Source organism: Prionailurus viverrinus, chromosome A1 (genome assembly GCF_022837055.1).
Source record: "Prionailurus viverrinus isolate Anna chromosome A1, UM_Priviv_1.0, whole genome shotgun sequence".
NCBI classification, from domain to species: Eukaryota; Metazoa; Chordata; class Mammalia; order Carnivora; family Felidae; genus Prionailurus; species Prionailurus viverrinus.
The window spans coordinates 132,188,533-132,211,800 of NC_062561.1; the positions used below are offsets into that span (position 1 = coordinate 132,188,533).

Genomic DNA, 23,268 nt, shown 5'->3' on the forward strand with positions numbered 1-23,268 from the left:
ATAGTGCCCAATGACTGAATGAAATATCCTGCATCATTCGTGTATGTACACACATATAAAATAAACTAAATAAGTAATGACCATCAGTGGTACAATCAAAATCAAATTACCACACTTTTAAGTCTCCTTGATGAAATATTATAAGAGCAGGAACTCATTTTGTTGACATTATAGTATCATTAGTTCTTTCAATTCAAAACACCTATGTATTAGAAAACTATAAGTAATATGATTTTGGGAAAGTATAGCTGCCATTCTCCAATGACTTTCTTTGTTGTTGTTGTTAAAAAATAACATCTGATAGGTATCCCTTGCATTCATTCTCACATTGTAATGATTTCCTGGGAACATGCCAGTACGCTGGTTTTAAGTGTCCTGAACTTTAAAAAATGTATCAGGATGCTACACATGTTCCACTACCTCTGTTGAAAAAATAATTTTTAGCTAGTTTATTATTAATTTCCCATTTGAATATAGAAACTGTACTCTGATGTACGCAACCAATATCTTTTGGTTGTATGTAAAAAGGCAGGAAGAGCTTTATTCTGTTGGTTGGGTAAAGTTCCCTCCCACAGTGTTTGGTATGCAAGAAGTGTATCAAAACAGACACTTTTCTGTGAGATTTTACTTGCAAATTAAGCTCTGTAGACTGATTTGCTTCCTGGTTCCATAGTGTATTTTTCTTTTCATTAATTCGCACTGCATCCATATTCAACCTATTGTTTGAGAGAGTCTTTTAGAATTCTTAGGAGTATTGTTGAGATGGGCATAACGTATGTTATCATTCTAGAACTTTGGAGTTGCTTATCTCTGTTTATTAAAAGGCTTATTTCCATTTATTGGTCTGTCTACTAATCAGAAAACAGAAAGCTAGCCTTTTCTGTGGCATAGAAAACTTTCATGTGGTTGGCTTAAAAAAAAAAAAACAAAACACAAAACAAAACAACTCACATTCTCTTTGGTTACTTTACAATGAAAGCATTGTCTTATTTTCCTTTATTACCTGTAGGCCCAGTGGACAGTTGGAAAACTGAATTGCCCTTTCTGTGGGGCCCGTTTAGGGGGCTTTAATTTTGTCAGCACTCCAAAATGTTCCTGTGGCCAGCTTGCAGCTGTACATCTCTCTAAGAGCCGGACCGATTATCAGCCAACACAGGCAGGCCGACTAATGAGACCATCGCTGAAATACTTGTCACATCCTAGAGTTCAGTCAGGTTGTGACAAGGAAACTCTACTGACAGGTGGCACCTCCAAAAACAGAAATCACAGGCTTTTAAATATGGCCCAAAATAATAATGGCCCTGGAAGATTAACAGAAGCACTCTGCCTGGAGGTACGGTCAACATATTTTCAGATGAAGAATGAAAAACTGCTCTTCACAGCATCAGATCCAAAATACCAGCTTTTTGTTCCTCAGCTTGTGACGGGCAGATGCACTACAAGAGCTTTTCATAGGAAATCACATAGTTTGGATCTGAACATCAGTGAGAAACTGACATTATTACCCACTTTATATAAAATACATAGTAAGACTGCTGCCTGTCCCAGGCTAAATGAAACACAGCCTATTCACCTTTCAGGCTTGCCTTTAGAATCTAGTAAAAATAACTGTTCCTTTCAGATTTCATCCAATTTTGATCCTAATATGCTGCTGCAAAGATTTTCAGTGACTCCCCGTGAGACCCAGACACAAAGAGGAGGAGAATTTCAGTGTGGTCTAGAAGCTTCCGCAGTGTACACTGACCATGCTAGTTCTAACAACCTGACTTTCCTGATGGACCTGCCCTCAGCTGGTCGGAACATGATAGAGGCCTCGGACCAGGAAGAACACCTCTCTCCACTGGACTTCCTGCGCTCGGGCACTTTCTCATTGGGTGCCATTAATCAGAGGCTCAATAAAAGAGAAAGGGGCAAGTTGAAAAATCTGAGAAGGAAACAACGAAGGCATGAAAGATGGCTACAGAAGCAGGTAATTCTTTTAAGAGTTTACTAAAAATTCTGTATTACTAATACTGTGCTCTGGAGAAAGGAGCTAACTTTGGATACCTATATTATAAAAACATGGTTTTAATGAGTATTGAAAGGACATTTCTGTCTAGGTAAACTTAATAATCATGTACCTCTCTTATGATTGACAGATATAAGCCTGTCTCTGTGCTCACCTATGTTTAGAAAATGTCCTTTTGTGAGGTTTTCCCAATTCTAATATTTTACGCAAATATTAATCATGATATTGAGATGAGATTGTCATATTATTTTAAATTTATTCATGTTAGGATTGTTTATGGCAATTTTATTTCAGGTTAAGTTGAAACAAAACAGTTTTTCTAATTAAATCCAATCTAGTGCCAAATTCATTGACTTTCATCACTTTTAGCTTAAATGGATATTTTCAAGGAGCCTTATGTAATTATGTGCTCACATGATCCAGATATAGTTTACTGTGCTAAGTTATGAAATTCATCTTGATAATAATTGACCCTTACTGTAATTTTATAGGAAAGTGTGCTTCTCTATGGTTTAAACTTCTGTCCCTATAATGATTTGTTCAAAAGCCGTTATGTGAAGGCACTGAACAATAAATTGCAGGTGCTGAGACCAGTGGAAGCCAATGGATGAGGTGCTCATGAAAATTTGAAAGTTTAAGAACCAGTATTTTCTATGTAAACTTTTTTCAAAAATTGCCTTTGTTATTTACTTGTTCATAATAAATAGCAATCCTTATTAATCAGTATGTTGAATATCAACAATGTCCTTAGAGCTTAAATATAGAAAGCTGCAACTGTGCATAATAATTCATTATTTTAAACAAGCGAACTTGTTGTTTGTGATTCTAGTCATAGATTGAATACAATAAAATTACTGTGAGTGCTTCAATCAGGTTAATTATTTTTCATTGTCTGGTTGGATAGTATAATTATAGGTCATTACTACATTTTTGACTGGATGCTGACAAGAGGATTGCAGTTTGATTTATTTGCAAGTGATGGCATAATGTGGCATCAAGGCATATATTGTAGATTGTAAAAAAATGAATATATTTTAGCACCATTATACTTCACAGCTTAATTTATCGAATCTGTAAAATACAATATTTTTAATTGAAAATTTGACTTAAACCCATAGATACATTGGAGATGATCATATATTATGTTAATATTCAGAAATAATACCTGAAAAATAAGGTAGAGAGCTCTAAAATAATAATTTAACAAATAGAAATTTAAAAGAAGTATAATTATACTTGCTCTGTACTGTAAATATATATACAGACAACATCCTTGCAATTTAAAAAATGTGTTTAGTTTTTAGGCTGGGTACTTCTGAAAAGTTCATCTATATTACCGATTCCTTTCAGCATAGGAACACTCTACTTCATACAGTTTAGAGCAAAGCAAGACCAACATCAGTGGGTTTTTGTTTGTTCGTTCATTTGTTTTTATGAAGTTACTTTTATTCATTCACATACGTGTATTTTAGCCAGCCTGCCTGGCTAATGGATCAGAATGAATGAATTCTAGTCAGATCTGTGACACTTCAGGATAGGGGGTAATATGGCAGGACCCTAAGAGGTTTGGTTGGTTGCACAGGAGCTATAGGCAAACAAATGCCGATAGATCGTCCGCTTAGCTGTAGCAGCGTGGAAATGACAGTTAGTGATGCAAGCACACACCATGATTAGAGCCGGAAAGAAGAAAAATTTTCAACTGTTTTGCTAAGTGAAACAAAAAGATAAATCCTAGAAAGATTTAGTATTTGAGATAAATTAATGGTTTAGCTATTCAGTTCATTCCGTGTTTAGTAAAGAGTAGTTAATTCTGTAAACATTTATCAAATATGTGTTTCATATACCATGCCTTTGAGTAATGACTTCATCATAGATCCTGCCCTTTTTTAAATAAGGAAGATAAGCATTCAAGAAATAAAGGCAAAGTTATCCGTTAATGATAATTTTTTTTAAGTTTAAAATAATTCATTGGGAAATCTAGATTTCTGACTTTTATTTGATATTTTTAATGATTTTTTTCACAAGCTAGACATCTTTATGTGGCATTTACCTAGTGTTAATGACACTAGAAAAAGTTATTTAAATTTTTGAAGCTTTGGGGTATAAATGAGACTAACATTGAAACAGAAACTATAGCCAACTTTCAGTTTTTATTCAATAGATGTTAATTAAACATCTACTTTGGGGGAAGATAGTGCTGAGCGAACTTGGTTTTTTTATTCATCATAGTCTTTTTGAGTGTTTTGTTTTAGTTTTTGTAATTATTATGCAATAAAATTGATTTCTTCTTGGCATATAGCTCTATGATCTAAATAGACAGGTTCATATAACAGCCACCATGATGGGGATACAGGATAGTTCCATCAACCTCAGAATCTCTCTTCTACCTCTGTAATTGTGCCTTGGTTATATCTTTATAATCATATCTTTGCCCTACCTCTAATCTCTGAAAAACACTGATTTGTTCTCTATTACTTTAGCTTGTCTCTTTGATGATGTTATAAAATAATAATGTAGTGTTATAAAAAATTAGAATCATATATAACCTCTAGAGACTGGCTTCTTTTACTCAGTACAGTTGCTTGTGAGAGCCGTCTAAGTTATTTCATATATCTACTGTTCTTTTTTTATTGTTCAGTAATATTCCATCATTATTAATAAACCAGTTTGTTCACCTGTGATGGCAGGTGAGTTGTTCCAGTTGTTTTGGCAATTATGAGTAGAGCTGTTAGAAGCATTTCTGTTCTTTTTGTGTGTGTGAACCTAAGTTTTTTCATTTCTCTAGGGTAAATACTCAGTAAGATTACTGGATCGTATGGTAAGCATATATTTAACTTTATTGGAAACTGTCAAATTGTTTTCCAGTTTGGAAATGGCTATACTCTTTTGTATTCCAAGACAGGATGTATGGGAATTTGCTTTGCTGTCACTCCTCACTAACACCTGGTAGTCTCAGTATTTTTTATATTGTCATAAGTAGACAGGTAGTTGTATCACATTGTGGTTTCAGCTTGGAATTCCCTAATGGCATTTTCCTAATGATATTGAACATTTTTCATGTGCTTATTTGTCCATTTGTATATATTGTTTAGTGAAGTGTCTGTTTAAATCTTTTAGTTATTTTTAGTTGGGTTGCGTTCTTTGTGTTGAGTTGTAAACGTTCTTTGTATAGTTTGGATGTGAGTTTTTCATTGCTTGTGTGATGTGTAAAGATTTTCTCTGAGTTTGTAGCTTGTCTTTTCATTCTCAACATTTTTTTCCTGTAAAAACATATTTAATTTTGATGAAATCTGATTTCTCATTTTTTAAAATCAGTTATGCCGTTGGTGTCATATCTAAGATCTCTTTTGCTTAACTCTAGGTTATAAAGATTTTCTCCTGTGGTTTTGTCTAAAAGTTCCATAATTTTAAGTTCCCCATTAAGAACTAGGATTCATTTTGAGTGTATTTTCTTAATACGGTGTAAGGTTAGGTCAAGATTTATTGTTTTGCATAGAGATGCTCGATTGCTCCAGCACCATTTGTTGAAGACACTGTCCTGTGTCCATTGAAATGTTTCTGCAGCTTTATCAAAGATCATTCGGCTGTGTATGCGTGGGCCTATTTCTGGATTCTCTTACCTTCAGTTCATTTTGGGGTCTCTCTCATTGCCAGTAGTTCTTTGTCTTAGTTATCATAGCTTTATAATAAGGCATAAAAGAGGATTCTAGAATTCCTCTAGCTTGTTATTTTTCAAACTTGTTTTACTTATTATATATAGTTCCTTTGACTTCACATATAAAATTTAGAATTAGCCTGTTTATGTTTACAAAAAAACCTTGTTGGTATTTTAATTGTATTATATGAAATCTACAGATCAACTTCGGAAAACTGAAATCATTACTATGCTGATTTTCTTAATCCTTGAACGTGGTATGTCTCTCCTTTTATTTAGGTCTTTGATTTCTCTCATCCACATTTTTGTACTTTTTATCATTCAGAACTTGTGCATGTTTTGTCAGATTTATACCTACTTACTTTTTGGTGTTATTCATTTTTAAAAATTGTTGAAAATTGTGTATTACTAGTGTACACAAACACAATTGTTTTGACTTTGTGCCTTATGTTGAAGGTACAGATCTCTGACATCTTTTATCAGATTTATCTCTCAGTATTCATATTTTTTTATACTGTTGTTAAATGATATTGTTTTCTTAAATGTCAATTTCCAGTTGTTTATTGATAATATGTAGAAATAAAATTGAGTTTATATGTTGATCTTGTGTCTTAGAACTTTTCTAATCTTACCTATATGGATCCCATTGTGTTTTCTACTTAAATGATCATATCTGCAAAGAAAGACAGCATTACTTCTTCCTTTCCAATCTGGAATTTGTTTCTGTTTTTTGTGTTACTAAAGTAGCTAGAACATCCAGCACAATAGTGAGTAAAGATGAGGAGAACAGACATCCTTGTCTTTTTCCTCGTATTAGGATGAAAGCATTCAGTCTCTCGTCATTAAGTAACATGTCAGTTTTAGGTGTTGTATAGATGCGCTTTAGAAGGTGGAGGAAGTTTCCTTATATTCCAAGTTTGCTAAAAGTTTTAAATGGATGTTGAATTTTGTCAGGTGTTTTTTCTGCATCGATTGATATGATTATGCATTTTCAGTATTAGTACCGATTAATCAATCAGTCCCACAGTAAGCACCACTTTATTATGTTGTATTCTATTCCTGTATATAGCTGGATACTACTTGGAATATTTATTTGCGAGATTTTTTTTTTTAACCTCTGTACAGGAAGGATATTGACCTGAGGTTTTCTCTCTTTTTGTACTGTCTTTGTGTGTTTTGGTATCATGACAGTACTAGCATGTAAAAAGAGTTAGATAATCTTTCCTCTTCTATTTCCTAGAAAATATTATGAAGAATTGATGTCATTTTTTCTTAAATATTTGGCAAGGAAACTTTCTGGGCCTGAAGATTTCTTTTTTGGAAGGTTTTTGACTAGTAATTCAATTTCTTCAGTAGTTATAGGACAATTTATGTTACCTGTTTCATTTTGAGTACATTTCAGTAGTTGTTTTCAATTAATTATCTAAGTTTGTATTGTTGAAATTATGTGTTTAGTATTGTTCATAATATTCCTTTATAACTATTTTAATGTCTCTTGGGTCTGTAATGACATCTTCTTTTTAATCCTTACCATGCCAGTTTGTTTCTTTTTCTTTTTCCTTTTTTTAAATTTTATTTTAGTTTTGCTAGAGGTTTATCGATTTTATTGATCTTTTCAAAGAACCAGCCTTGGGTTTCAATTATTTTTTCTATTGTTTGCTATTTTTAAGTTCTTAATTTCTACTCTTACCTTTAATATTGTCTTCATTTTCCTTGCTTTGACTTCATTTTCTTTTCTCTTAGAAAAAAATACTTTGTGATAGAAACTTATCAAGTGGAAAGTTTTTTTTCTCATCCAAGCATTTAATTCTATAAACTTCCTTTTAATTACTGCATTACCTACATCCTGTGACTTTTATGTTGTATTTTTATTATAATTCAGTTCAAACCATTTTCTAATTTCCTTTGAGACTTCTTTTTTGGCCCACCTTGTTGGTCTAAGTGGTTAGTATGATCATGAAAAGACTGAAATACTAGCATTTTGAGGAAATTAATAAAAAATTTCTTCCTGGGGAAAATAGTTCTTCCTGTCGGTTAAGGAAAGGTAAAGCTGTCTCTAGTATAGTTGCATAATATTTTTTAATTTAAGTCTATGTAATATGAATAAAAGAAAATATCTCTTAAAGAGATATCTTTAAGACCCCAGGAAGCTATTGTGAAAAGAGAATTTACCTTACCTTTCTGTGGAGTGTTGTGCATGAGAATATAAAATAATTTACCAAATATCATGATTTGTAATACATCATTGAACTTCTACAATGACTATGATATATTGTAGTCATACAACATAATTATTTTAAATGAGTTCAGACTCATTTAATAGAATTAAATTAATTAAATGAGTTAAGACTACTTGTATTATTACAAAGGTATGATTTAGACACTTGGGAGAATAGAAGCCAATAAATTATATTAAGGACCCTTTTATAGTTTATCTAGAAAAGATATTTTCCACAAGGTACTAAATTTCATTTTCATGGATTTGTCACAGTGATCATTTTGAACTTTGCATAAATTTCAAAGGAGTTCGTTTAATCATTTACACTTGATTTGTCATCTTCAAATTATTCACAAATCATATTCCAAATACATATTTGGTTGTCTCTTTAAAAGAGGAATTTTTGCATATCTGAATTATAATAGTAATCCACCTATTGAACAATTATTCCCAATTTTTTCTCTTTGTCCAGCAGAAAATTAATGGTTTATTGACAGAAAAAGCCTTAGTAATGAAAATCTGACATTTAGAATTACATGCCACAGATCTTACTGGTTTCATTAAACATAGAAACATAGTCACAAAATGGTCTTTTAGGAAAGAACATCATGACTTTTAGTTATAGGAAGACAAAGTAGTATTTATTTCTCTGTCTACTTTGTGTAAATTTATTTTTTCAGTTTAAGTTTGTCACTCTTCTTTTTTTTTATTGAGTTATAATTAACATACAGTGTTACTTTAATTTCAGGTGTACAATATATGATGCAACAATTCTATACATTACTCAGTGCTCATCAAGATTAGTCTACTCTTAATCCCATTCACCTATTTCACCCATTCCCCACCTACCTCCCCTCTGGCAAACATCAGTTTGTTGTTTGCATTTAAGAGTTAGTTTTTGTTTGTTTCTTTTTTCCTTTGTTTATTCATTTGTTTTGTGTCTTAAATTTCACATATGAGTGAAATCATACAGCATTTATCTTTCTCTGTCTGACTCATTTCACTTAGTATTATACCTTGTCCATCCATGTTGTTGCAAATGGCAAGATCTCATTCTTTTTTATGGCTGAGTAATATTCCACCATGTCTGTCTGTATGTCTGGATACATATACATACACACCACATTTTACTTATTTATCTATTTATGGATGGATGTATACTTGGGTTGTTTCTCTGTCTTGGTTCTCATAAATAGTGCTGTAGTAAACATAAGGGTACGTATATCTTTTTAAATTAATGTTTTCATTTTCCTTGGGTAAATATCCAGTAGTGGAATTACTGAATCATATGCTAATTCTATTTTTGATTTGCTGGGGAGCATCCATAATGTTCTCCATAGCGGCGACACTAATTTGCATTCCCAGCAACAGTACATGAGGATGCCTTTTCCTACGTATTTTCGTCAGCACTTGTTATTTCTTGTCCTTTTTACTTTAGCTGTTCTGACAGATATGAAGTGATAACTCATTGCAAATTTTATTTGCATTTCCTTAATGATTAATAATATTAGACATCTTTTTTTTAATTTTTTTTTTACATTTATTTTTATTTTTGAGAAACAGAGTGAGACAAAGCGTGAGTGGGGGAGGGGCAGAGAGAGAAGGAGACACAGAATCTGAAGCAATCTCCAGGCTCTGAGCAAGCGGTCGGCACCAATCCATGAACTGTGAGATAATGACCTGAGCCAAAGTCGGATGCTTAACCAACTGAGCCACCCAGGCGCCCCATATTAAACATCTTTTTATGTTGCCTGTTGACCAACTCTCTTCATTTTATTAGTGTAACAACATTTAGGGCTTGCTGAATAAGTTGATACTTCTACATTTGTTCTACCTTCCAGGAAGTCACCCTCAACTGAGAAAATAAGATACAAATAAGTTGTCAAATAGGCATTAGCAAATACCTTAACTTTGTTCTCCTGCCATTTCAATTGATTTCAAAATACAGGTAAATGAATAACTGTAGATAGAGCAAAAGTATGTAGAATTGATAATTCCCTTATCTTAAGATCTAAATTTTCTAATGCTTAGCACAATACTCTATGCACAGTAGGTAATCAGGGATTTTTTTAATAAAAGCTTTTTTTTTATTTTAGCATAGTTTTTGGATTTTTTATAAATGTTGTGAAACTAGTACAGAGAGTTCCCCTATGCCAACACCTAGTTAACCCTATTATTAGTAACTTACATTAGTATGGTACATTTACAATTAATCAGTATTGATATATTATTATTAAATAAATTTTCTATTTTACTCACAATTCTGTAGTTTTTATCTAAAGTTCTTTTTTCTGTTCTAGGATCCTATCCAGGGTACCACATTTTATTACATTTAGATACCATGTCTCATTAGGCTCCTCTTGCCTTTGCCAATTTCTCAGACTTTCCCTGTTTTTGATGACCTTGACAGTTTTGAGGAATGCTGATTAGCTATTTTGTAGAATGTCCCTCAAATAAGATTGCCTCATGGTTTTTTCATGATTAGACTGGAATTATTTTTAAACAATTTTTTTAAGTTTATTTATTTATTTTGAGAGAGGCAGAGCATGAGCAGGGGAGGGGCAGGGAGAAAGGGAGAGAGGGAGAATCCCAAACAGGCTCCATGTGGTCAATGTGCAGAGCTCAACATGGAACTGGGACTCATGAAACCATGAAATCATGACCTGAGCTGAAATGAAGAGTCGGATGGTCAACCAACTGAACCACCCAGGTGCTCCTAGACTGGGATTATGGATTTTGTCATGGGTCCCCAACACTACCTCCACATTCAATGATTCACTAAAAGGACTCAAAACACTCACCCTATAGTCACACCCACATCTGTGTATTATTACGGTATAAGGATACAAACCAACATCAGCAAAGGGAAAGGTGCATGGGGCAAATTCTGGAACAAACCAGATAGAGCTTCCAAGAGTCCACTGAGTTATGTAAAATGAACTTAATTATTCCATCAACAAGTTATAACAACATGTTCAATGTTGTATGCCAGGAAATCTTATTATAGAGTCAATGCCCAGGGTTTTTATTGGAGGCTGGCCATGTGGACACCTTCTGCGTGGAACATACCAAAATTCTGGACTCCAGAAAGAAAGCAGATAATCAGCATAAACCATATGTTTTTGTTTAGACATAAAGCACAGTGAGCCAGTCTTATCAGTTAGGGTGATGAGCCCTCCAGAAATTGAAATACTCAGATGTCAATCAAGGGCCAACCTTTTAAGTGTAGATAGATATGCTACATTAGCGCTTTTCTGGACATGGGTTTTAGGGAAGAAGACCACAGAGATAAAATGCTGTTTTCATGGCGTAACACATCATATCAAGGATATATACTACTGACATGACATCAGTACTGATGCTAGCCCAGGAATGGGGGAGGGGGAATAATAATAATTATCACACTTACATATCCCTTATGTATTGCTGCTGTAACAAATAACCAAAAATATAGTAGCTGTAAACAATATAGTTTTATCATCTTATAGTTCTGGAGGCCACATTCTGAAAATGGATGTTATGGGGCTAAAATCACTATGTTGAAAGGGTTGCCTTCCCCCTAGAGGCCCTGGGGTGGAATCTGTTACTTGGCCTGTCTCTGTTTCTTGGTTTGTGTCTTCCTTCCAGCAGCAGCATCATTCCAACCTTTGTTTCTTCTGTCACTTCTTCTCTTTGACCTATTTAGGGGCCCTCGTAATTATACTGGCCCACCTGGAATATGCAAAGTAATCTCCCTATTTTAAGGCATAAGTTGATCACAACTGCAAAAGTCCCTTTTGCCATGTAAGATAACATATTCAGAAGTTCAGGGATTAGGACATGGACATCTTTTGGGAGCCATTATTTTGCCTACCTCATGAAGCTTACTATAGGCTGGGTATTTTTCTGAGCTCTTGATTTCATCTAATTTTACACCATTTTATAAGTTCTATTGTCAACATTTTATGGATGGAGTAACTAAGTATTGGAGAGGTTAAATAACTTCCCGAGGCCCACAAACCTAGTATGTGGCAGATGTAGATCCCAAACTCCATGCTGAAAAGTGACCTCTCAAGAAAGATTTCCCACATGTTTTATCATTCTTAGATGATTAAGAAAACACTTTATCATATACCTTAATTTTTCTTTCATCCTTTTGTTCATTTAACTGGTATCTGTTGGGTAGATGACTCTTGGCCAGAAGCTATACTAAATATTGAGGTTACAACAATGAATGAAATATGATTCTTCGACTCAGAGACCTTTGAGTGAAGGGGGAAGGCACCTATGAGTATCAGTGATCTTACGCATTTGCAGAAATGTCATATCATCATGATGTTTGGACAGCAGCTTTCTAAATCCAGGATTTTTTTGGATTTAACAAATGTTGGATTTAACAAACAGACCTTGAGATACACTGAGAATCCCAGAGCAGTCCCAAAGAAAGTAAGCTTGGTTGGGGAAGGGTAGGAAGATTATGCAGAAGTGAGAAGATTGATGGCATAGAAGAAAAGAGAAATGATTAACTGAGGAACAGTTATGAGGGAGTGGTAAGAAACATATGTTTGATTCTGAAGATGCCATGTGGTTGCTGAGTAATTTTAGGCTAGGTCCACAGTAAGAGCTGAGTAAGTAATTGCTGAGTACATGAATTGAACAAATAAATAATGTAGCCAATGCTTTACGCATGGAAAATAATTTAAGGGTCCTGGCTAACATTGGTTCCTTAACCCTGATTGCAAGTTGGAATCCTCTGAGGAGCTTTGAAAAACTGCCAGTGCCTGGGCTCTATCAGGTTATACTTCAGTTGGTCTAGACTGGACATCACTATGTGTGTTTTTGTATGTTAAAATGTATATACATACAGTATATTTTTAATTTTCAAGTGATCGTAATGTATAGCCAGAGTTGAGAACTATTGGAAAGAAGGGAGATCAATAAAGAATTTATTAACAAGAGCGACGAGAATTTATTCTGATGGATATTGCAGAGGAGAGGCAGCTGGCTAGAACCAGACTGAGGAGGAATTAGATGAAGAAACATATTGGAAAGGACAAGATACTTTGATCTTATACCTTCTAACACCTAATATAGCTCCTTGCATATAGTAAAAGACAGTACAAATACTTATGTCCAAGTGACATTTAATATCTTCACATAGCTTTTCTTAGCCTAGTATTATGAGAATGAGAGTTCTAAGAGCAACCTGAAGGGAGGGAGTGGAATGAAGAGTTTCTGGCTGTGAGAGTGATGGTAGCAGCAGTTAGAAGTTACTGAGCCTGAGTGTATGCTAGGTACATTACAAGGTGTTTTACTTGTATCCCCTCTTTCCCATGAGCTGGTAGCTTGCTGGAGCAGGAGGAAGCTCTGAGGGAGGCAGGCTTTGGACACTAGAGAGGAGCATGAAGGCACTGACTTCCCCAGGCACTGATGGGAAAAGGCAGTGGGGTATAAGAGAATGGCAAGGAGGCATGCTATCCTTTCCCAAATTTTGTGTAAGACCATTTGGAAAAAGGAGAAAACAGAATCATCAGTAACCTAGTCCCAGAGTGACACTTAAGGAAAATTGGAGCTTATCACGTAGGACTGAGCTTAGTCTAGGTGTGTCGGGTGAATAGATCGAGACTGTGTCTTCAGTTCTTCTGGCCTCTTGTGCTCTGGGAAGATTGTGCCTGGTTTTCATTCTAAAGCTCCACATTTGGCTTCATTTACCACATTAACCAAAGTGGTTTATACACAGTCCACCTGTTGTCCCTTATTCCATTTCTGTACTAACCTATTTTTTTTTGAGATGACAATTTAAGAATTTAAGTACCAGTGTATTCATAGATATATACTGATTTTTCTTTTAATATGCCAGGACCTGGATGAGACACATGAAATAAAGAGTGTGTGTGTGTGTGTGTGTGTGTGTGTGTGTGTGCACGCGCACGTGCGGTCTAGGCCTTGGGTGTAAAGACTAGAACTTTTCAACTCATTATAAAGATAACTGATGGTCATTTTACAATAGAGCTCTCCATGGAGTTTGCTGGGGCTGTCGTCAGGCATTCTACCTCAAGTTTGACTTCTACCAAATCTTGCTTTCTTTCCTTCCACAAGGATATTCCCTAATATCATGCAAATTCCATCTCAGGATCTGATTCTCAGAAAACTCACTCTAGAGCAACTGGTCACACAGGTCTATGAAGCTTACTTCTCTAAGGGGGGAAATAGGTCTTACAGTACTTTGATTTTACACAAAGAGAAACTTGGGCTGAGACATGAGAGGAGGCTCCGCTCCATTAACAAAGCCTAAAGTAGTCAATCCATGTACTAACCTATTTTTTAAAACCATAGGGCCTTCTTGTCCTGCTCAGACTTCCTTGGAACTGCACAGTGCTGAGACATGTGTCACCCAATCTTCTCATATTTAAGAACGTCACAATGTCAGCTTCTCTTTGTCCCCAAACTGGGGATGTAGCTGGAATCCTCTCCCTGGCTCTGCATGACCAGTTTGAACTGCTGTCACCTGGGCTTTCTTTTACAAAGTAATATTTTAAAGGTAATTTTCAGTTTCAGAAGCAGCATAACAGTGTTAGAGAAAATGCAGAAAACTAAAAATTACATTTACATATCAATCGTTTAAATATCAAATTGAATAGAGTGGTTGCCTAAGAAGGGAAGGAAGAATATGATCCAGGGTGCTATATAGGGGGCTCCAGCTCTATTAATTATGTTCCTAAGATGGATAGTATTTTTCACAGGTGTTATCATTTGTTTTATTTTTTTTAATGTCTCTAACATTGTGTAATACAGTTGAAGCATCAATTATAAATCATAGCATCCTAATAATGTCATGCCCTTTTTCTTCTTCTTTTTTTTTTTTTTTGCCTCAAAATCTTAAACCATTCACCTTTGTTCTTGTTTTAAGGCTAGAGGCTACAACAGATAATATAGGCAAGTAGTCTTACCTAATAGGCTCAATTTTTTATATTGCTTGTCTAATACTCTATCAATAAACATTGATTAATAAACCAAAAGCAAAACTTTCTGCAAAAAAATAACTCTATATCTGTATTGAATTAAAATAAGCTTTTCCACTCTAATAATTGTGCTTTTATGACCCTCTCTGGAATGCTAGTTTGTAAAGGCTATATGGATCATCTAGTTTTCCAACACCAGAGGGCACCAAATTTCCTCTTGGAGCGAAACAATCAGCCATTTCTTTCCATCAAAGAATTTCGTCTACTGGGGTAGAGTATGGAATGGCATAAATTTTAGCTTCTTGTCAAATCAAAACAGTAGAGAATTTGTGCTTTGTGAGAAGTTTACAAAATAATAGGAATGCTTTCTCTTTTTGCCATCAGCTAAGAACCTGTCACTGTTTGTAGTAAGCTGCTTTTCAGTGGTATTTATTATGTTTATTAGAGGGAGTAACACAGGCACTCTGCAATAATATTTAGGATAAAGTACTTTGAAGGAGCTATGGATACTCCATATATTGTGGTTTAAGTTTCAGGTGGCATGTCTAGTTTTCTGGAAATGTACATGGCCCTAAATGCAGGATAAAATCAGTGGCAAATGTTGTGCTTCAGTGTGGAAGGGGATGCTGGCTGAGGGAAGTGAAATGATATAAGCTAGTAGATGACAGTGAACTGTTTACACCTTAATGTTTGGCAGGGTTTTGTTAACTTGAATCTGATAAATCCTCTTTCCCCTATTTTTGAATAAAAGAAAATTCAGAACAGGGCCATACTAGCCAGTGAGTTCTTTTGACTAAATTTTTTGGCCAGTTGAACCTTTAAATCTATTTTGCAGTGTAAGTTAAATTACTTAAAATTACTGGATCTTTCTTTTTCCCTTGTATCTTCAGGCACAGCAATTAATCATCTATGTTGTCTAATCACTAACAATTACAAATGAGGCAATTTCCGCTATCAAGCAGCAGCACAATCCAGTAGGAAAAATACCAAGCATGTATTTTAAGGAAATCAGGGTTTGAGCTCCTTCTGTGTACTTTGATGGTGTATTAGTTTCCTAATGTTACTATAACAAATTTCCACACATTTAGTAACTTCCAACAACACTAATTTATTGTAGCTCTGGAGATTAAAAGTCTGAAATGGATTTCACTGGGCTAAAATCAAGGTGTTGGTGGGTTTTATTACCTTCTGGAGGCTCTAGAAGAGAAACTGTTTTGTTTGTTTGCCTTTTCTAGCTTCTAGAGTCCACATTTCTTGGTTCATGCCTACCTTCCGTCTTCAAAGCCAACAGTGGCTGGTTAAGTCTCTCTTAAGATGCCATCTCTTTCCTTTTGACTCTTCTGTTGCCCTTTTCCCATTTAATGACTCTTTTAATTTACATCGGGCCCACCCAGTTAATTCAGGCTAAACTCCTTATTTTAAGGCCATCTGATGAGGAACTTTAATTCCATCTGAAGTCTGCCTTTTGCTGTTTAACATAACCACAGGATCCAGGGATTAGGCTATTGGCATCTTTGGAGGAGGAGATTATTCTGCCTACCACAGATGGTTTTAGTAGATTTTAGGAGTTAAGCCAATCTTGAGAGAAAAGTGGTAGCTGCTCATAGGTCTTGAAAGCTTGGGGGGAGAATTAGTGTTTTCTCTGACCTTCCCTGGAGTTTTCCACATTACTCTCTTCTGTAGTTTTCTTGTGTTTCTGAAGATTAATGTGTTTTCGTGGCATAATTAATTAATACAGTATTAGACATTACTACCATAATTTGGCTAAAGTGATTATTAGTCCTTCAGGTCTTCCCTAAGTTGGGTGAAGGGTCATTAAGTTTGGATGGAGAAGCTGGATCAGAAAAAGTAAGAGGCGCAAGGCATTTTTAAAAAAGGTTTAGTGGCCCTGAACATGGAAAGCAGCTTGAGAGCAAGGGCTAGTTAGGTAGAAGGTATGGTACTGAAGACAGCATTGATCTACCTTACAGCATTGCCTGGAGCCAGGAACATCCAACAATAAACCAGATCTTCTTGGCACATAAATAACACCCAAGTAGTAAGAGACTATAGCAATATCTCAGGCTGCTAGAGTCCATTTCAGTCCATAGAAACATACCACAGGTGTATTGATGATAGAGACAACAGCTTTCCTGTAGGATGTCCATTTTAGTTTCTTGTATTTAGTAGCCTCCTAAGTACCCTAAAAGACCAGTTTTCCTAATGTTTTTTTATACTACTTTGAAACAACTAAGTGCCATGTGAAAAGAAAGACAGTCATGATTTCTTCTCAGATAGTGTAAATCAGAAGGAGACTCCACAAATGTGCTTAGTTTGATAACGAAGAGTAAGTTCTCTTTCAGTTAATTCATTAGTTATCTAGGTCTCTAATCATTATGCTAAATGTAGAAGCTAGAACTTTGAGTTAGCCTTTAAACTAATTAGTAATAGTTTGGGGGAATAGTGCATGTTGTGATATGATCAAGAGTTTCAGCTTACTCAGAAGTGAATTGCTGAATTCTCCTCTTCTAGGAGGTTCTGAAGCATTCTCTGCAGTCCCTAACTTTCATGCAGTGCCATCATCTAACCTAGAGTAAATGAATGTGTTTACTATTGGGGTTAAACTGAAAGAGGAAAGAAAGAAAACAATGCCAGCTCATCCAAGAGAGCAAAAAGCCTTTGTAGCCACTATAGGTATGTGTGAGCCAAAGAGTGCTAAGTGACTACTTTCAGTTTTAGAATATTTTTCTATTTCGCAATGCTTAGATTTTATCAAAGTTCAGGGCTGCATACTTTAGAAGGAAAAAGTCTTCGTACACATTTTGTACGGCACCTGGTAGGTGATTGTTGTCATACTGAATGCCAAAACTTTCCTTTCCACTAAGGAATAATAAATATGGAGAATATAATGGTTTCCTTTTCACAAGGATCCCAAAGCATGAATGTTTATACTTTTAGCTTTATTTAATGTTTTTATTTTTGAGAGACAGTGAGAGAGAGAGAGAGAGAGAGAGAGAGAGAGAGAGAGAGAATGAATGAATGAGCAGGGGGGGGCAGAGAGAGGGAGACACAGAATCCAAAGCAGGCTCCAGGCTCTGAGCTGTCAGCACAGAGTCTGACGCAGGGCTCGAGCTCACAAACAGTAAGATCGTGACCTGAGCTGAAGTCGGACGTTTAAACAACTGAGCCACCCAGGTGCCTCTATATTTTTAGCTTTTGATACAACTTGATCTCAGTAACATGTTTAGGGAAGAGAGAGAGATTTTAATCTCTCTAAATAGGTTTTCTTTATGCCTGAATGAATTACATTATTGTGGTTGTCAGATGCTCTGGACCAGCTGCATCAAAATCACTAGGGGAGCTTTTTATAATTCCTTCGACACTCTAGTGTCCTAAGTCTGGGACAGGTCCTAGACAGTTTTCTAAAAGCACCCTAGTTAATTCCAGTACACCGACTTGCTAACTCTTAGACACTTGTTCTAAAGTTGACTGAAGTTGAAGTTCACACATCTCCCCTGATATCAGTAGACTACATCTATAAAAAGTCATAAAATCGATATTGGTGGGAAAAAAGCTAGCAAACCTTCTTAAATGATATGTCACATTTAAAGGATTGATTTCAAAGGTAATATTTTTACTTTGGAGTCAAACAATGGTAATGATAATGACAAAGCAACAACAGTGAACGCTTACATAGCACTGTCTCTGTGCCAGGTACTGCTTCATTCCCTTTAGTTATATTATTCACTTAATCTTCATGGCAGCCCTCTGAGGTACTTACTTCATTATTGCCATTTTACCAGGAAAGGTTAGATATCTTGTGCAATGTCAGCCAGCTAGTGAGTGGTAGAGCTGGGATTCACACCCAGGCCTCGAGGAATCTGTGCTCTTAATCACTGTGTTCCATCACTGCTCTCCATTTTATCTCATGATTCCTTTAGGCCTTGGAGCGCCATGTGCGCAAGGCAAAGTAGTGTAGTAGGGTGGTTTAAAACCATGGGCCTGTGGGCACCCTCTATAGCACTGGCTAGGTAATCACTTAGGTGAATGCCTTACCCTTTCTGAGCCTGGATTTTCTCATGCAAAAAATAAACTTTAAAATACGTTCTTTGTAATATATTGGTGAGACTAAATTTGGAAATATTTACCAAATATTGAACACATGCATTTTACTTAAGGAACACCCAATAATTGGTAGCGGTTATTATCATTATCATTATTGTATTTAGTTTTGAGGTATCAAACAGTCAAGAGCCTAAAAAGTAAAATATTTTGGCTAACGTGACTGGAATTTATTGACCGGTTAGATTTTAGCAGTTTTAGAGCTCTATGGATAATCTAGGAAAGAGACCAAAAAAGTCTGTAGTTTGTTGTGCAGAGATAATCTAGATGGACCAATATAAAGCATCACTATTTTTAAAGACCTGTGTTTTATATATTCAGCAAAGATGGTGTGTTGTAAAAGCTAAAAACAGAGATGTAAGCACCAGGACACAGGTGATTTATCCTTAGGCACTGTCTACTTCAGGGGATCACCAAAAAACCCTGGGGGGATTCAGTGGGTGTTCCACTATTATGTCTCCTGAGAAGATTTTGGTAACCAATGCTAAGGACTCCCAAGGAGCAGAGGATGTAACTGAGAAATATAGCCTTTGGGCATTTCTTGGTATCCTTGGTGATAAGCTGCATGATTTCCTTTATGTGAAGTCATCTTGCTCCGGAGCAGTAGGGAGGGAAAAAAAAAAAACAAAACTGCCAGGACTTAACATCTTACTTAAAAGTTATTTTTCTGAATGCTGGTGCATCTGAGGAGTTAACACAGCATTGTCACACCACTACCTGTAGAAAGACCTAATGTCCTTAGGATTTCCTTTTGCTTTTATCCACCTTCTATACCTTTTATACCTTCTATATCTACTTTCTCTTGTAACTCCCAGGACTACTGTTTATTACAGCAAAAAATAAGTTTCTTCTTATTTGGACTATTTCACTGGCCTCCCAGCTATTCTCTCTTCTTTTTCAATTTATATTAATTTGTTTGTAGCTCCATATTTGTTGCTTTTACTGTCATATTCCCAAACCTCTTTGACTCAGACTGCCTACAGCATAAATGAATATCGGGGGTGCCATTCCCTGCCTTTGCAGATCTACCGTCAGTTGTATCTGACTTTCTGTCCATGTACCCTGTGTTCTAGCCAAGCTAGACTGCTTACTGTACTCTGAAATTTTCTCACCTCTTAGCTTTATTTTGTTGTTTTGCCTATTTAGACTGTCCTCCTGGAACCAGAGCATCCCTTTGAAATGCTAACCATCTCTTAAGGCACAATTAAAAGAACACTTTTTTTTCCCCTCCTCAGTCTTCTTAGTTATTTAGGCAGAAATGATTTTTCCTTTAGCTGGAACTCCCCAAATTTGTCTCATTCCCTCTCTTATGTCCCAGGTTCCTGAAAGTCAGTGAAAAAAATGACTAAACTAAACTTCTTTGGGTCTTCCTTGTATAACATCTAAGACTGTGCTTTGCATACAGACACTCAATAAATAATTATTGAATGAATGGATTAATCTAAGAGCCATTTAGCGAATTCTTGTGAAAAGGAAATATACCAAAAACTTGACATCATTTTGAGTAATTTCATCAATGCACCCAAATACTGTATATTTTGTGTTAGGTGACCTTCAAAAAGTTTTGAGACTTAAGAGCTTTTTTATATCCACACACTTTTTAATCCTGAATCCATATCATACATGAAATGATATAAAATTATTGTTACAGTAGTTTGTTGTATGTTATAAAAAGCCTTTTCTTATATTTTGATCTTGTATTTCAAGTTCCAACCTAAATATATGTTACTGAATTATTAACAGAGAAAACAGAAAGACTGTGTTTGCTAAATTCTGGGTTTTTTCCTTGTCTTTTTAAAATACATGAGCAAGTATTTAGAGCACATAAATACTACTTTTGGAGAAGTAGGAAATAATGTATTGCTTTGTCTTTAACATTTATTATGTTCATTAAGACTACTTTACTAGTTCTCTCTTGCTATAATGCTGCCTTAAAACTCACTGACTTAAAATCACATCTTTTTATTTGTCCCCAACTCTGTTGGCTCGCAGTTTAGGCTAGGATCAGCTGGTCTCTACTGACACCAGTTTTGTCCATAGCATTTGGCACTTAACTTGGCCTAAAAGGACCAAGATGGCCTAATATGTATCAGGAGGTTGAAGGTTTTTGAGGTTTTCCTCTTTGTCCGTGTCATCTTTTATCCTTAAGGATTTTCATATGGCAGCATCGCCTTCCACGATGGCTAAAGTGAAAGCTGTAGACCACTTGAAATCTAGGCTTGGAAGTCACAGAATATCCCTTCTATATACTATCGGTCAAAGCAGATCATGAGGGTAGATCAGATTCATAGGAGGACAAACAGATTCTTCCTCTTGATAAGAGGAGCAAAAAAGTAATATTGAGAAGGAACATACGGCCATGAAAGCAGTTATTAGGGCCACCTTTGCGGACAATCTGTATTAAATGTATTGTGCACTTCAGAATGTTGAAAGTTAATCCACAATTGTCTTTTGTTTCCTCCAGAAGACTCCACTGAAAACTGGTTGCATCCTAAGTATGTACCCTCTGATGACTTTTGCCTTTTGGCTTACATGGATTTTTCTAGGGAGATTTTGAAATAGTACTTATATTCAACTCCCCTTCCCCAGAGTCCTATTAAATTCATCAGGAGTTGTCCTAGTCATTAGAATTTTTAAAGAGCTTTCTATGTCTATGTTATTTTAAAAATGTGCAGCCAGGATTTTGAGCCACTATCTTAGTGTTCACTGTATACTACTCATTATCTCATTTTTCTTTTAAAGTGGTCAGTGTCTGTGCTGGTAGGTCAGAAATTAGGTGAAACAATTGACAAAGAGCAGTTTGTTGACTTATTGATTTTCAAATTATGCTTCTAGTTTCAAGCGATGTGAAGTACTAAAATAGGAAATAAGACAGCCAACACAGATAATCTGTTTAAAGAAACTGGAAATGAAAGACATTTAAAAAATTGAGGAGCATTATAGTTGTAAATAGCACAGTGGGCCACGTTTCGCTTATGGGCTCTTGTACGCACTGTCCATGAACTGAAAGACGAATTGCACGCAAGCCTCTGAGAGGAGACTTTAGATCTTCTCTCTTACCCAATATACATGGGGTGAAAGCACCAAAATCTCTGAAAGAAAACTAATAGCATTGGGAACTGAAAGAAAAAATGGTTCAGGAGCCCTAGTGAAGAGTGCAGAGTCACAGATGTTATCGCTGAAAAGGCCCACTGGAATTATATAGTCTACCACTCCACCTGCCTGGTTCTTCTTCGCCACCACTAGAATTGAGACTGACTGTCCTAAATAATCTCCTTACATTCTAAATGAATATCCTAGGCCCTTTCAGAAACCTTGTCATTCATTGTGGTTTGTATTGAGGGGAGGCAGCATAGCATACTGGAAAGAGAACCAAAAGTCCTAACAGACTTAGATTTGAATCCTGGCTCCACTGACAATTTAGCAGCATGGTCGTACAATTCAAACACTTGTACGTGTGACCCTGGGTTTCTTTTACGTGTTTAGAGTCTCATCCACAAAAAGTAAAAAATGAGATGGGTAGATGCTACTAACATGTCTCTGTTTCCCCATTTGTTAATCAGCTAGTAAGGAGGTTTTTTTCCCATTTAATTAGAGATTAATAGCATGGTCATTGGCAGTACTATGATCTTAAGCTTTCTAACTTTATGGTCTTATATGCCTTTCTAAATAGCAGTAACCCTTTGTCATTTTACTACAACTCTATGAGTATTTTTGTTTAAGTTATTCCTTTCAAATGTTATGTCATAATGATAAATGGGGAAAAAGCAGGGTATAAAAGTATGTTTGTAGATAATTTGATCATAATTATGAAAATTGTTGGAAGAAAACATACCAAAATGTCACCACGTCTTTACAAAGATCTTTCTCTTTTTTTTCTTCCAAATATTTAAAATAAACATAGATTCGGGGTGCCTGGGTGGCTCAGTTGGTTAAGCATCCAACTTCGACTCAGGTCGTGATCTCATGGTTTGTGGGTTCAAGCCCCACATCGGGCTCTGTGCTGATGGCTCAGAGCCTGGAGCCTGCTTTGGATTCTGTGTCTTCCTCTCTCTCTGCCCCTCCCCGATTCGTGCTCCCTTGCTCTCTCTCTCTCAAAAATAAATAAACATTTAAAAAAATTTTAAAAAATAAAATTAATAAAATAAACATGGATTGCTTCTTTAACAAGAAATAAACAGTTCACACACACCCTCCTTAATGTTCATATATATTTTGCCAAAAGTAGCCACACTTTGAAACAGGTTTATGCGCTTATTTTGTGAAAGAGCTATTAAAAAAAAAAAATTCTAACGTTTATTTATTTTTGAGACAGAGAGACACAGAGCATGAACAGGGAAGGGGC

The 23,268-nt window shown here is 35.6% G+C and overlaps 1 protein-coding gene across 4 annotated transcripts in view; it reads left to right on the plus strand.

Moving 5' to 3' along the window:
- The window catches only part of RNF180 (ring finger protein 180), a 205,054-nt gene that overhangs the window by 50,526 nt on the left and 131,260 nt on the right, over positions 1-23,268 (plus strand). For 3 of the 4 annotated variants that reach the window (XM_047877739.1, XM_047877749.1, XM_047877762.1), the window contains 2 exons: positions 1,010-1,969; positions 4,794-4,826. In XM_047877739.1, the coding sequence (XP_047733695.1) occupies positions 1,010-1,969; positions 4,794-4,826 (993 nt within the window). The remainder of the gene's footprint in view (positions 1-1,009; positions 1,970-4,793; positions 4,827-23,268) is intronic. The other variant, XM_047877757.1, reaches the window with a different exon arrangement.